Consider the following 14113-nt stretch of genomic DNA (forward strand, 5'->3'; position numbering starts at 1 on the left):
TGGTAAACTTTTAGATGCATGGTTGTGAACAAATCATGCAGAGCTATTGGTGTACCTGTTATATGGATTGTATAAACCAAACTTGGCACTTGGTGTTGGCCTTTAGCACCTTTTTCTTAGTAAGAAATAGTGGCTGAATAGTTGGTGAGGGTTGTGGACACATGATTTTCAATGGAAACAGTACACCCTATCAAGACTCGTATAGATTGGTCACTGCTCTTTAGAATGTAATTATTATACCCACAAGATGTTGTAACTAATGTTCACTACAAGGGAGACTGCACAGATATGTCAAAATGCACAAGTATATATTCACAACTGCATACAGAATAGTAAAATAGCTCCACTACACACACGATAAATTCACTATTACACATGAGATCGGTAAATAAATAAAAGTAATTTAAAAAGATAATGTATTAAAAGCTTTCATCTGTTATTCCTACCAAAAGAATCCATCTTCATTAGCTATCATTCCCTCAAACAATTTCCCTTCACACTCGCCAGGTGTCCTGAAGTGAGAATAAGGATTGTATTTGAACAAGACTTTACCACACAACCAACAGAAGTGATCACCACAGTGCCAACATGTCATTTTATTACAGCCAGTCGTCTTCTCAATCCTAGCCCCACATGATGGGCACATTTTAGAATTAGACACTAAATACTCTGCAGAGTCATATTCTTCAAATGCTCTACGTAGTGTTGTTTTGCCGTAGCGTATTTCAAGACGTCGTTTATCCTCAGCTGTGGCTGTGTCATATTTGTCTTTGAGTTCTTTAACATTTGACGGTATGATCAGACAAGGTGAAGGACCATGCCACGAACGCTGACACATCACACAGAAGGCAAATCTACACCGACTACACAATGCCATGTTCGTTTCAGCATCTTTGGAAGACACACTGTGACATGTTGGTCTTGGACAGTAGAATATATCAGCCATCTCGTTCAAACTGTGCTTCAATAGTAACTCATCATAACGTGTGAATTGTTCACTACAAACAACCTTCTTCACCTCATGAGGCTGGATACTCTCCTTACAACCATAACTAGGACACTTCATTTCTGCAACATTTCCATCCTTTATAATCACCTCCACATGTTTCTTCAAGCAATCTACACAATACACGTGTTTACAAGAATCAAGTTGTAGACATTCAGTGCCCATTTTACTGGCTAAGCAAATTTCACAATCAAATATGGTCTCCAGAAATTCTCTTTCAGATTCAGATTTGTCAAAGGACACTAAGGTAGCCATGGCATCCATGGGGTTGCCAATGTCCTGGATGGCCCTGTTGTCAAACAGCAGTGACGGATACTCTATCATAAATGGGTATGGTGAGTTGCAGTCGATGTTGAGGAATTCTAGACATTCTTGTAGGAACTGCCACCAGACAAACAAGACCACTGTTCTTGTCTCCTCCCATAACTGGTCCAACTTAGCACACAAACTACTGAGCTGTAGGGAAGTACACAAACACAACAGAATAAAGGAATGCAAAATCAGACCTCATGAAAACCATTTATAGTAAGAAATGAATGGTCATTATACAGTAGACGAATGAGGTACACCTTAGCTCTGATTGGGATCTAGCTTGACATGGTCACTATAATGAGGTCATGTAGTATTTTTGTACTGTAGTGTTCTTGTACTGTTGATAGTTTGGGAAGCACCGTTTGCAGGGCCAGCCCCCTGTGGAGTCTGTACAACCAGTCATTTGACAAAAATTGATAATATTGATACCTTAGCTAAATTCAGGACATACACGACATGGTCACTATAATGAGGGGTCATATTGGGTGGTGAGATAGGCTATTAAATGTGTCTTGACACTAACAACAGTACAGTGTAAGTCTTCATTTATTCAAAGTCTTCATTACAGTAATTCTGTCGAACACACATGTAAAACACTAGCCAATTTTAGTGTGCACAACTTGGGCCTTTGACATCACCCAGTCTCACCAGTCAATGATATGCGAGGGGTAGCCAACGTCTTGGGACTCTCGTACACTATCTGAGAAATCCAATTAGAAATCCATTAAATATTTAGAAATCCCGATTCACGTACAAAATAGTTTATTCTCGTTTTCGTCTGCTCGTGAGTTCAATTACGGTCGCCGCTCTATACAACATTTCAAATTGACAGTACAAAGTACACTCACCTGAAGTTCCCAGCTACTCTCTCAGGTGTCCTTTGCAAAAACTCGGGGTAAAAATGTCACCGTAAAAATCGAAAATAGAAGCATATTGTATAACAAATATATTTTAAATACAGAAATATTTTTGAAAAACTTGGACTCTCGTACACCATGTTGGGTTTTTTGCGTGGGCGCTGGCTACCCCTCGATGATATGCATAAAGAGGAGAGACAGGACTGTAGTACAAAACTACATGTTTGGCAACCAAATACAAATCATCAATATATTTCTAAATAATATACTTCAAATACAGTATGGAATTTGCAATTACCTGACTGAAATTCAGCCAACAACTGGTCAGAGTGAACAGTGGTCCCTTCTGTAAAGGGTAGAGAGCAGGAAGCTCGAAGTGAAGCGTTATGGGAGGAAGGTGATCAACTCTTTCACTACGACCAAACAGTACTTGTTGCTCTGTGCTAGCTCCTCGCGCCTTCCCATCACCACGAGGCTTGAGGTAACACTTGACCTCCAGCGGGTCATCCAGTTTGTAGCTGATCTTGAGAAATCCACTAGACTTGGATTCGTCCCATCCAAACTCGCTATTATTACACATACTCTTCAACGCTTCTATCTCATCCTTCTGCTCCGCTAAACAGTGAGACAGCGCGTCGGAATCCATGACGATCTCACGAATACTCCCGCCTTCGGAACTTGCGAAGATATATTCCAGCTAATGCACACTGTTATTACACTGTACCGTGCAATCAGCGGAAATGCTTTGATCACATGTCATAGTGGGTAGGGCAGCGATGAAGTTGTTGTTGTTGTTTGTTGTGTGGTCGTTATGTTGCAGTCTTATCAAAGGACAATTTTGTCCTGATGTTCCTGATTTTGCTATGATTACAGATAACTTTGAAAGTGCGGTAGGCTCAAGCGAACAAAGTGCCAGCACGTTCACTTTGATGGAGATCTATTACAATTGTATTGCATACGGAGGAACGGGAGGGAATGAGTTCAGAGAGTTGACGATCACAGGAATGTATAGAGTGGATTCGGGACCACTCACTTTAGGACAAGGTACGTACCAGTGCGAAATGCCTGATGGAACACTTCGGTGGGATAATTTAAGAGTGATATTGGGAGCTGGATCAACACTAAACGAGACCACACGAGGATGTTCCGATTGTCAGGGGATGACGAGTAACAATTGCACACGTAAGCTGCACATTACGTTAAGGGGAGGGGCTCACACATATGTGTTTGTTTTTAGGCCAATGAAACTTGATTAGCAGTTTCGCGTCGTTGCCCGCACGGTTTTTATATATATACCCGCATGGAATTTTATTATTGGTAATTCAGATCGAAATACTCTTAATAGAGCAGTCAGCTATACTCTAAATGGAAAAAATCGCTTGTTTAGGAGTAACAGAAATAGCTGAATATTCTTATATGGATTAGTAACGTACTTTAGCTATTTAATGCAAGAGTATTCAATGCAGATCTCACTGTTTTTGGCAGAAATCTTCATGTTTGGGATGTGTGTTGTGGTTTTGGAAAATAATGAATAATAACCGCCCACCCGCATCAAATTTTATCTGAGCGAGAAACTGGTAATCAAGTTTCATTGGCCTTAGTTGTCCGTCGGTATAAACAGTGTCACACAGTACACGAGACATACGTAGCTATAGTTCAAAGTACATGTGTTATTAAAAACCTAGTGAACTCCACAGTGATACATGCACTAGCTATGACTACGTATTTCTTGTAGCTCATGCACTGCCATAACAAACATAGCTATAATATCTCCCAAATGTAGTTCTTATTATTAAGCCAGTTATGTACAATGGTTTGCATTCCTTAAAATCTTACTGCATGTTTTCATCAATTAAGGGCCAGGATAGCTAATGTATATCTGTATTGTTTAGCTGTTAAGTACATGATCAGCATATAGTACGGTTAACATATTGTCAATTTCTTCTCTGTCTCCACAACAGCATGTCACAGTAGTTGTACTGGACTAAACAAGTGCACTGGACCATTACCAAGTGACTGTTGTAGCTACTTGGATAAAAATCAGTGTGTTGCTCAGTGTAGTACAAACATGGTTGCTACTAGTGACTCTAACTACTCCTGTGTATGTAGTGGTCTCTATACTGGAGCAGATTGTATGAGTGAGTTGTTGATGATTGTGTAGCTACGCAACTGACAGCAATAGTCTGCATGGTTTATGTAGGTAGTCAGTTATTACTCTGCAAAATTTTCTTCTTCAGAAGTTATCAATCAATCAATTGTTCTAGTTTACAGAAACTTTTTTGATAAACTTTCCCTGCAATTGACTAAATAAAGCTAGTACTAATATAGGGTCCGCAACGTGAAAATTCGATATCCTCCAATCAACTACCTAACTATTGTCATGTGTTAGGCTAAGTGTAACTTGAATAACACCAGTGTGGCAGCCAAGTTTGTCACTTTCTTCTGGTAGAAAACGATACAAATGTCTTAAATCACGTGATTTTTCGTTGCAGCGGTTCGTATAGGGTTCTTCGTATGCCACGATATTCACTCTCAACATTGTTCAAGTAGTCTATCATCAACTCAAAGTATCGGTGGTTTGATTTTATTGGTCAATTTCTGGTGGCAACACGATCCGTGCAGCTTTTTGGCGACAAACAAAATGTTTCTTCCTCTGGAGCACAGGACAAGCAGAGCAGCAACTGCGCCGTGGGTCAGTAATGACCAGTACTAGGTAAAGTACCTGCATGCGGAGTATGGTTATAATTGAAGCTTGTTAGCCATCTGGCTGAGTCATCTATATGCTGAAATTCGGCCAAAACAATGCGATTTTTGCAAACAAATACCAGAATGGTTGATAAATCAGTGTAATATTTTCCAACAGCAAGGATAGGAAACTTATAAACACCTAACAATATGGCTATCTCGCCCAGTAAATGCATAGAGCAATTCAATGGATGAAATAGGCACTCGCATGATTGAAATTCAAATCGCAGAAATACAGCCATAATCTATTCCAATTACCTTAAAATCACTTTAAATCAAATGACAATAAGTTTGTATACAAATAATTATAGGTTCAGCATCTTGAATAGCCCAGCAGTCTAAGACTCTCCCTATGATGCCATCACAGTATGACACACCTGCACTGGCCCAGAACACTCCTGAGTGAACAATTAACACAAATATTTACAAAAGAAGTGCACTTCAAGGTTCCTTTTCAGCGATTTCATGGGTATTTCAGTAATTTGAATTTTGATCACATGATTCCTTATTTCATGCATTGGATTGCTCTATGTGCTTACTGGGGAGATAGCTGTATTGTTAAGTATTTATAAGCTTCCTATCCTTGCTGTTGGAGACTGTTACACTGATTTATCAACCATTCTGGTATTTGTTTGCAAAAATCGCATCGTTTTGGCCGAATTTCAGCATATAGATGGCTCAGCCAGATGGCTAACAAGCTTCAATTATAACTATACTCCGCATGTAGGTACTTTACCTAGTACTGGTCATTGCTGGCCCATGCCACAGTTGCTGCTCTGACTTGTCCTGTGCTCCAGAGGAAGAAACATTTTGTTTGTCACCAAAAAGCCGCACGGATCGTGCTGCCACCAGAAACTGACCAATAAAATCAAACCATCGATACTGTGAGTTGATGATAGACTACTTGAACAATGTTGAGAGTGAATATCGTGGCATACGAAGAACCCTACGAATTGCTGCAAAGAAACTTGAAATCACATGATTTTAAGTTAAGACATTTGTATTGTTTTCTACCAGAAGAAAATGACAAACTTAGCTGCCACGCTGGTGCTATTCAAGTTACACTTAGCCTAACACATGACAATAGTTAGGTCAGGGGCGGAGCCCAGAGATTTTGAGTGGTCCAGCCATCCACGGACTGCAATGGAGGTCATACTACTTCTTATTGATCTGATGTGATTTTTAGATCATGTGATACTCAACTGCATGTGCTAAGCACACGCAGCATGCCAAGTTAGGGGGATCTGGGGGCATGCTTCCCCAGGAAAATGTTTGAAAATAGATGCTCTGAAATGGCATCTGGAAGCTATTTTACTTGCAAAGCCTCTTTCTCCTTTTTGTTAACATTAAGGATACATACTGGTGATTTTGTACTACAGTGCTAATTAATTCAATTTCATAGCTAATTTTACTTTCAAAGTTTCAGTGAAAGCTTAGTTTTTTGAGATACAGAAGTCATTGGGTTTGTAACTGCTAATGCATGCATGACATGCTCACATGCATGATCAATTAGCCCAATGCAGTGCAATGCAGATGACGCACTGGAACAATTGGGTGATTTGAGGACAATTAACATAGATGTAATGGCTTAGACTAAGTAGAACAGTAGCAATATTTTATACCCAATGCTCTATTAGAGTATTGTTATGACTGTTCTATTAGAGTATATTATGATGACTGCTCTATTAGAGTATCTCGATCTTTTTTCAAATTCAAGTAGCTGAAAAGTGGTCCGGCCAATCCGGCTGTGTGCTCCGGCCCTGAGTTAGGTAGTTGATTGGAGGATATTGATTTTTTTGCATTACGGACCCTAACTAATAGCGGCATAGCTACAGTTATACCTCTGAATGCTGGACCTTTTGTATCAATTTTAAACTAATCTCTGTGTTCCCCAAAGTCTCCATATCTGCAGTTTGATACCTGCTAAATTGCATACATGTACAATTGGTTGTAATAATTATTGTGCAGCTATCTGCATACTCAGTTTGCATGTTTATGTAACTACTTAGGATATATCCCTATGCACATCCATTTCATGTGTACAGAGTGTATAATGTACCTGACATATTATAGCTAGCTAGGTAATGCTATTGTACGATGTAAGCATACATTTAATCCTTACACTCAACCTCTAGATTGTAACAGATCTCTGTGTCAACATGGCATAGCCAGTACAGACTGCAGTGGTTGTGTGTGTAATAGTGGATACACTGGAGTATATTGTGATAGTGATATCGATGAGTGTGATACACCAGGGGGTTTGTGTCAAAATGGTGGTAGTTGTACCAACACTGATGGAAGCTTCACTTGCAATTGTTCAGCCACTTATGGTGGTCCTATATGTGCAGATCAGTGTTATGCATGTTGTGATAGCCCCTGTACTAGAAATGGAACTTGTATCAGCACCGAATTGGACCACTTTGACTGTTTGTGTCCACGTGGATGGGAAGGACTACGATGTCAAGACTTTGTAGGTAAGTAACTGTAATGAATCAGGTTAACATATAATACATTTATGTTGGCTCGAATAAATAGGAGGATGCTACAATGATCCTTGTATGAATGGCGGAGACTGTCAAACTGTTGGTGTCAGTGTTGATGCATATCAGTGTCGGTGTCCAGTGGCATTTACTGGAGTGAACTGTGAAACACAAATTGACTACTGTGCTAGTGACCCATGTCACAATGGAGGATGGTGTAACAACACACTATCTGGACCTGTTTGTGACTGCTTGCAAGGATTCACAGGTAAATAATTGTTTAAGTACAAAATACAAATAATTATACTCTACAGGTGGTGATTGTGGTCAGCCAATTCTGACCTGCCAGTTCAACACAGAGGCTTGTGGTGCACATGGAAATTGTACAATTAGAACAGTTATTAATAAAGATGGTCCCAGAACAGCTAGATTCTGTTCATGCGAGTTTGGCTACATGGGTGACCACTGTGACACTCCAGTCACTGCTTGTATTAATGATAAGGACCCTTGTTACCACCGCAGGTATAGCCGATACTCTGTCACTATATTTTTGCTACATAATATTTCTGTAGCACATGCATGTCATCTGATACTTCATTTGTCTGTCTGTGTGATGGACACTGGTCAGGTGATTACTGTACAGGTATAGTATTATCATGTAATACCAACTGTCAGTCATACTTGGCCAATTAACAGATTGTTCACTACAGTGTGGAACAGCAGGCCGATCTGACACTCAGTGCTCAGAGTGTATATGTGATGTACCCAACACTGATAGCATGTGTAGTAAGTGTTACTATGTTATATAGCATTAGACTTATATAGTTAATGTAAATGAGTCTTCAGCATTTGCTGCTGTATTGTTATCACCAACTAAAACATCTTGGTATGATTGCGTCCAATTTCTGGTTGGATCTTTCATATTATGCAACACTAATCCATCCATAACTTACTTGTAAGCTTAATGTTGTATTCACAGATCCTAGGTCAGGTGGTGGCGGTTCAGACTCAGGATCTTCTGGTAAGTGTCTAGATGTATCTATATAGTACAGATATATTTTTGCAACAGACATAGGGCTCATTGTTGGGTGTGTTGTTGGAGCTGTGGTGGTTATTGCTGTTGCCACAATATTGGCGATTGTTGCATTGTACTATTTGAAGAAGGGTGGAGGAAAAGTCAAAGACAATAACAAAGAGGAAAGGTCCCAAGACATTGATGATATTGATTCAAATTTCTTTGCAGCAATGCCACCTTTTAAGGGATCAATGCTGTAAGTCAGAGTGCATAATAGCTATTGTCTTGGTCCATAACTGCTTGTGGCTTTGCATATCTCAGAGGGTAACAAGGGGTTCAGTTGTGTAATGAATGTATGCGGATCCTTTATGTATATCAGAAGTAAAATATTTTAACATGAGTCCTGAGGATGGCTAAGATTCTACAACTGATGCATCTTACTTACACATTTGCTCTTTGTGCACACTTTTATGTCAAAGGAGAGTGTTAAACACCTCACTGGACTTATGATATAGTCCAGTAAATATGGCTTGTTTGTTATATAAAACATGGTTACAAAAACTAATGCCAACTTCTGACCTTAATATTGACATTCCATAACAGTATACCTTACTACTAAGACACTGATATACATGAATACAATCATTAAATCTTTTTACCATTGTTTGATGTCTTGTAGCAAACCTGCAGCTGTGTTTAGCCCTGGAAAAAGCAGTACTGACATGGTAAACAAGATATGTTGTGCTTTTAGCAAATGTAGAATTAATGCAATATATACCTACATGTTTATGCAGAGTGATAATTCACATTATTTATATAATAGCTATAATATCAGCTCTGTGTGTATGTGTTGTGTTTGTGTGTGTGTGTGTGTGTGTGTGTGTGTGTGTGTGTGTGTGTGTGTGTGTGTGTGTGTGTGTGTGTGTGTGTGTGTGTGTGTGTGTGTGTGTGTGTGTGTGTGTGTGTGTGTGTGTGTGTGTGTGTGTGTGTGTGTGTGTGTGCCTGGTAACTCATCACTTGCTAGTTATATGGCCAATAACAGCACCCCTGCCCTTGACAGTGTGGTGTAGAGTCAGAGGCTTGTAAGCCAGAATAGGGGCTTTCTTCACATTACACATTACACATCATTATAATCATGTATCTCTTATGCTCAAGAGTTTACTGCACAATGGCAGGTTTCTAGGCCTAGGTCTCTGCTATTGTCCATGGCAAATTCACCCTCCTGGAAGTCTTTTATCTAGCATTAAACTTTACAAATGGGATAGGCTACAGGAGCTATAGAGGTGGTAGATAGTGTGTGTGAATGGTCAGGGGTGGTGGAGCAAACCAAAGAGTGGGGACAATTTTAACAATGAAAGTTGCATGGTAGAGTTTGAAGCATACAACAGATATGGATGTTACTCATGGGGGTCTGGGGGCTTTCAACAATTTTCATATTTTAGCTTGTATTTTAGAAGCTCTGAGATAGTATTTTAGATGATTTTTGCAAATAAATTAGAAACATAAAAGTGACTGTCCTGTTAGAGCGGTCAACTGCTTTATTAGAGTACCTCAATCTTTTGTTACAAGCATTGTCCAATGAAAGTACCCCCCTCCCACCACCACTTATATGGCTGACGGGCAGTTCAAAGGTTCCATGGTGTGCATATGTGTGTGTGCATAGGTAGCCAAGTGGTTGGAGCATCAGCCAGGTGATCGCAAGAACCCAAGTTTGATGCCTTATGATACCCAAGAGTCGTTGCTAATTCCTTGAACAAGAATGATTATATACTCACCTACCCAGCTTTTATTAATGTAGATTTGGTATTCATAGGGGAAGTAGTCTACCCTGTGGTCTACCCTGTGCATTTACGTAACAGGAACTGGGTGTTAACTGGGAAAGCAGAAGGGCCTGGGAACCAGTCTACCTATTGCATCATTAATGAGAACCTGGTGTTAATCAGGGTAGCAGCTTACCCTTAATGCATGGGGACCTGATATTAACTGAGAAAGGAGTCTTTTGGCAATCACTGGGGTGCAAATATTTACTCACATGGGACTTGGGTGCAATCATGGTACATGACACAGTTGTGACTACTGCTATTGTTGACTAGAAACTTACACAGATTTCTCCAGTCTACCTAGCTGTATATTGGGATTAGCTGGGAAACAAACACCCAGCTAATATTGTTTTGTGCAAAGGGTGTGGTCTAGTGGGATTCTGTAACTTGGGATTAGCAGCAGTGGAATTTTTCTGAAGATTATACTAGTCCTCCCTGCATGTACCAACTACTAGAATCCGAGTGCTATAATGGCATGGACAGTTGTATTCCCTTTTTCATGTACACGTGTGTATGTGTTTGTGTGTGTTTATGTATGTGTTTGTGTGTGTGTGTGTGTGTGTGTGTGTGTGTGCGCGCGCGCGCGTGTGTGTGTGCATGCGGGCGTGTGTGTGTGTGTGTGTGCGTGCGTGCGCGCGTACGCGCGTGTGTGTACACATTTATATTATATTATGTTCATTTACAGCCAATCAGTCATGAAGATGCTACTGGTGATGACAAGCACTTAATACCATCTGATAAATAACTGAACGGGTTACTTCAGTACTAAATTGTTTTATATGCATTAACTTATTTTCTAAATTTTTGTATAATATAACCAAGAGTTAACTCTTGATATAACTGTATGTACGTTTAAAATTTAAAATGAACGCATGCAAGCTATACAGTACCAGAAAGATGTGTGTACAGCTATAATAGCCCATCCATGCAAGCATTTAAGCAGGTAATGTGCCAGATCAGTTGAATAGTTTATAGTAGCCTACCACATGCACCAGCACTTATGGGTGTTACGTAATTATAATAAGCAATTTATCATAAATACCAGTAAACTGAGTTAGGCCACACATGGATTGTGGTCAATATATATTGTACCTCTCCGTTTTCCTAAATATAGCTCTTACCATGGGGTGCATAGAGCATCCCTTTCTCAAAGAAGATAGACAGATTACAAGACACTCGGCTATAACAGAACAGGTAGTCAACCACTCTAATAGAACAGTCATACTATGTACTTTTTAAGCGCTTACAATTGAGTCAGACAATCCCATATCACGTGCCTATAGACTGCATGTTACTGGGCCTGGAATTTTGTTCTGCTGTTGATAGAGTTTTATGATTGTTTGCATTTACAAGAATGTCAGGGCCCTACAGCCCTGTTTTATCTTCTTGCAGGCCCAAGCACAATGCACCTACAATTATAAAAATGAATTGTATTGAAGTTAAACACCTTTATCTGCCCAACAGTGTCGATTATACTGTTATTCATGGATTTATCATGTAATCATGCATGCAGTGGCCTTTATCTATATACACATGGATGATGTTAGGTTAGTATGCAACTGATGCAAATATGTGTGTGCAGAACAGTGTGAAAGGAAATAAATTATGTGGTTCTGTAAGAAATTAAATGAAATCAGAATGCGAAGTATAGGATCAATTGCTGTTCAGTGTGAATATGTGCCTTAAGGTTGTTTGTATTGATGCTTTGGACAAGCAGCCACCAGAGCACAATACTGACCTTTAACAGTGGTTATTTTCTGAAGAATGTACTCAGTAATCATAGAATCAGATCTATGCACATCCCTATACAATGACAAAAGTGCATGGTACTATATAGCTGAATTATTGAGACATATATATCCAATAAGGAGATACAGTATCATAGCTTTTATCAGAATATAATTCTTTTCACCAACCAGATGCATAGAGAGCATAATTGATTTCAGAATCTCTAGAGGCAGGGGGACTGCACCCCATATATACACTGTACAGCCTTGTTAAGTTTAAACATCCCTCAGATTTCACTAGAATTAGAATTGCAGCTGCAAGCGGAAATGAAACTGAGTATCATATTTGAAACTAAACCTGAAATATAGCCATAAGTAGCTGTTTTTGGAATAACTAGCTATAAAAAGCTAGAGAGTCGCTGTCTGCCAATTTGCAAGTGATAAATAAGTTTTATCATCATTAGGATAATACATGGAATGACAGCTAGTGTGTATGACACATACAATGATGAAATACTTGCAGAAGTCAAGAAGAAACTAAAGATATATGCATTATTCCAGTTCACATATTGCTATTTCTTTACCAGCAGGCTGCTCTATTCAGGTAGTTGACTGCTCTATTGGAGTTTCAAGAACTTTGACAATAACTATTTTATAGTCATAGCTTTCCTACTCTCACTGATTCTTGGAAGAGCTTAGTTTTCTTTTCAACTTTCACACTATATCGGCTCAATTATAGCTAACTCATTGACGGGAAGTAAATTATAACAGCTAGCTAAATAATCTATATACTGCTGATAACTGTTCCACACTAAATTGATTGTCAACCTAAGAATTAAAAACATCAGGGGTGGATCCAGTGTTTGGAATGGGAACAGAGAATAGCAAACATAAGCGAGGGGCACAGCCCCTCAGAAACTATATAAACATTTTATAAACTTTAACACTGAATGTATGCGAGTATAATATGGGTCGCACACTGTGATGTCCTGCATACATGAGACATAATGTGTCATAATATATTTATGCGTGGTATACAAAGGACAGCAGCTAGGGTGGTTCCAGGGGAGGGGTATGAGATACCCTAAATAAAGTAGTCATCTTTATAGAGCAGTCACCCTAATACAACAGTCAAGTCACGCTAACACAACAGTCAAATATTTAATATATAATTGTTAGCTAATTGGTCAGCGGTTGGTTTTCTTGTTAGTTGTTGTATCCTTGTAGCAGCAAATATAGTTACCTCTTAGTAGTTTCTCATTGTGATTTTTACTATCTTAGTTGTGAAGTCTGAAAAGCTGCTGAAACACCAACAACACAATAATTATTTTAGAGGTGCCAAGTGTGCACGCAGACACTGGGTGGCAGTTTGACAACTGATTTAATTGACTTTGGTTTCAGGTGAGTTTGCTGTAATGTGCATACCCTCAATTGATTTTGACCTGGCAAAGTTTAGTGATTTATATTTAAAAAAGAAGTAGCTATGGTTCCACCACAAAGAGAAGGAGAGGGCCCTAAATGCCCCATCCTGGACCCTTTGACTAGTGTGGAAATCTCTCTCAAATTCAATTTTAACTTCCTTATGCTTTGTATGCTAGTGTGCTTCTCGCTCATGGTACAGGTGTATTCCTTGCATAATTTATTAGCTAGGCCCTGCCTCTAGCGCATGCATCACTTAAAAAACCAGTCATCAAACTTTCTGATACCATCCATGGACAGCCAATGCATGCTAGTGTTACATTTGCAGCACCGCATATAATATATATGCTTAGCCTTCAAACATTTTTGTAAAAGAGAGATTTGGAGGATTATCAGATTCTGTTTTACAAGAAATTACTGTTTTATTAGAGTATTATGATCTTGTATGAAAAAAATTATTATATACTTGTTTGGTTTGAAAAGGGTGCATGAGGGGAAGGTTATATATACCCCCTGTGCTCCCTTCTGGATTCAGCTGGTTGAACATCATTATTTAATATGCTGTGAATGGCTCTATATGTATTGTAAGATCATGTTTGCGTTTGCTCCCTGTACTTGCGCACCCGACTGGATCTGCATTAACCTACCATCACAGCCACTTTTGGCTGCCACCTTTAATTTGATTTCACATCTGTTTTTCACCCAGTTTAGCTGTTTTTGATTTATTATTAT

At 39.2% G+C, this 14113-nt stretch overlaps 2 protein-coding genes across 2 annotated transcripts; one reads left to right on the plus strand and one right to left on the minus strand.

Annotated features, from left to right (window-relative positions):
• Positions 1-307: 307 nt before the first annotated feature.
• Positions 308-2893, minus strand: LOC136268264 (E3 ubiquitin-protein ligase RNF14-like). The gene is made up of 2 exons (XM_066063551.1): positions 2474-2893; positions 308-1462 (listed from the first exon to the last, which is right to left on the minus strand). Exons 1-2 carry the CDS (start codon positions 2819-2821, stop codon positions 443-445), a joined length of 1368 nt encoding a protein of 455 aa, XP_065919623.1. The 5' UTR covers positions 2822-2893; the 3' UTR covers positions 308-442.
• On the plus strand, positions 2883-11117 carry LOC136268263 (delta-like protein B). The gene is made up of 11 exons (XM_066063550.1): positions 2883-3357; positions 4137-4313; positions 7056-7394; positions 7456-7668; positions 7715-7922; positions 7973-8043; positions 8097-8186; positions 8380-8421; positions 8470-8671; positions 9095-9140; positions 10921-11117. Exons 1-11 carry the CDS (start codon positions 2952-2954, stop codon positions 10978-10980), a joined length of 1854 nt encoding a protein of 617 aa, XP_065919622.1. The 5' UTR covers positions 2883-2951; the 3' UTR covers positions 10981-11117.
• The last annotated feature ends 2996 nt before the right edge of the window (positions 11118-14113 follow it).

The sequence above is a fragment of the Dysidea avara genome, chromosome 10, assembly GCF_963678975.1.
Source record: "Dysidea avara chromosome 10, odDysAvar1.4, whole genome shotgun sequence".
In the NCBI taxonomy this organism is placed as follows: domain Eukaryota; kingdom Metazoa; phylum Porifera; class Demospongiae; order Dictyoceratida; family Dysideidae; genus Dysidea; species Dysidea avara.

What these genes read in the sequence shown, in the direction of transcription:
- LOC136268264 (XM_066063551.1), bottom strand. Translation starts at nt 2,821, where the DNA reads ATGGATTCCGACGCGCTGTCTCACTGTTTAGCGGAGCAGAAGGATGAG. An exon ending in GTTGGCTGAATTTCAGTCAG is followed by an intron (nt 1,463 to 2,473) that starts GTAATTGCAAAT and finishes ACTTCCCTACAG; the next exon opens with CTCAGTAGTTTGTGTGCTAA.
- LOC136268263 (XM_066063550.1), top strand. Translation starts at nt 2,952, where the DNA reads ATGAAGTTGTTGTTGTTGTTTGTTGTGTGGTCGTTATGTTGCAGTCTT. An exon ending in GACGAGTAACAATTGCACAC is followed by an intron (nt 3,358 to 4,136) that starts GTAAGCTGCACA and finishes TCTCCACAACAG; the next exon opens with CATGTCACAGTAGTTGTACT. An exon ending in CAACACTGATAGCATGTGTA is followed by an intron (nt 8,187 to 8,379) that starts GTAAGTGTTACT and finishes TTGTATTCACAG; the next exon opens with ATCCTAGGTCAGGTGGTGGC.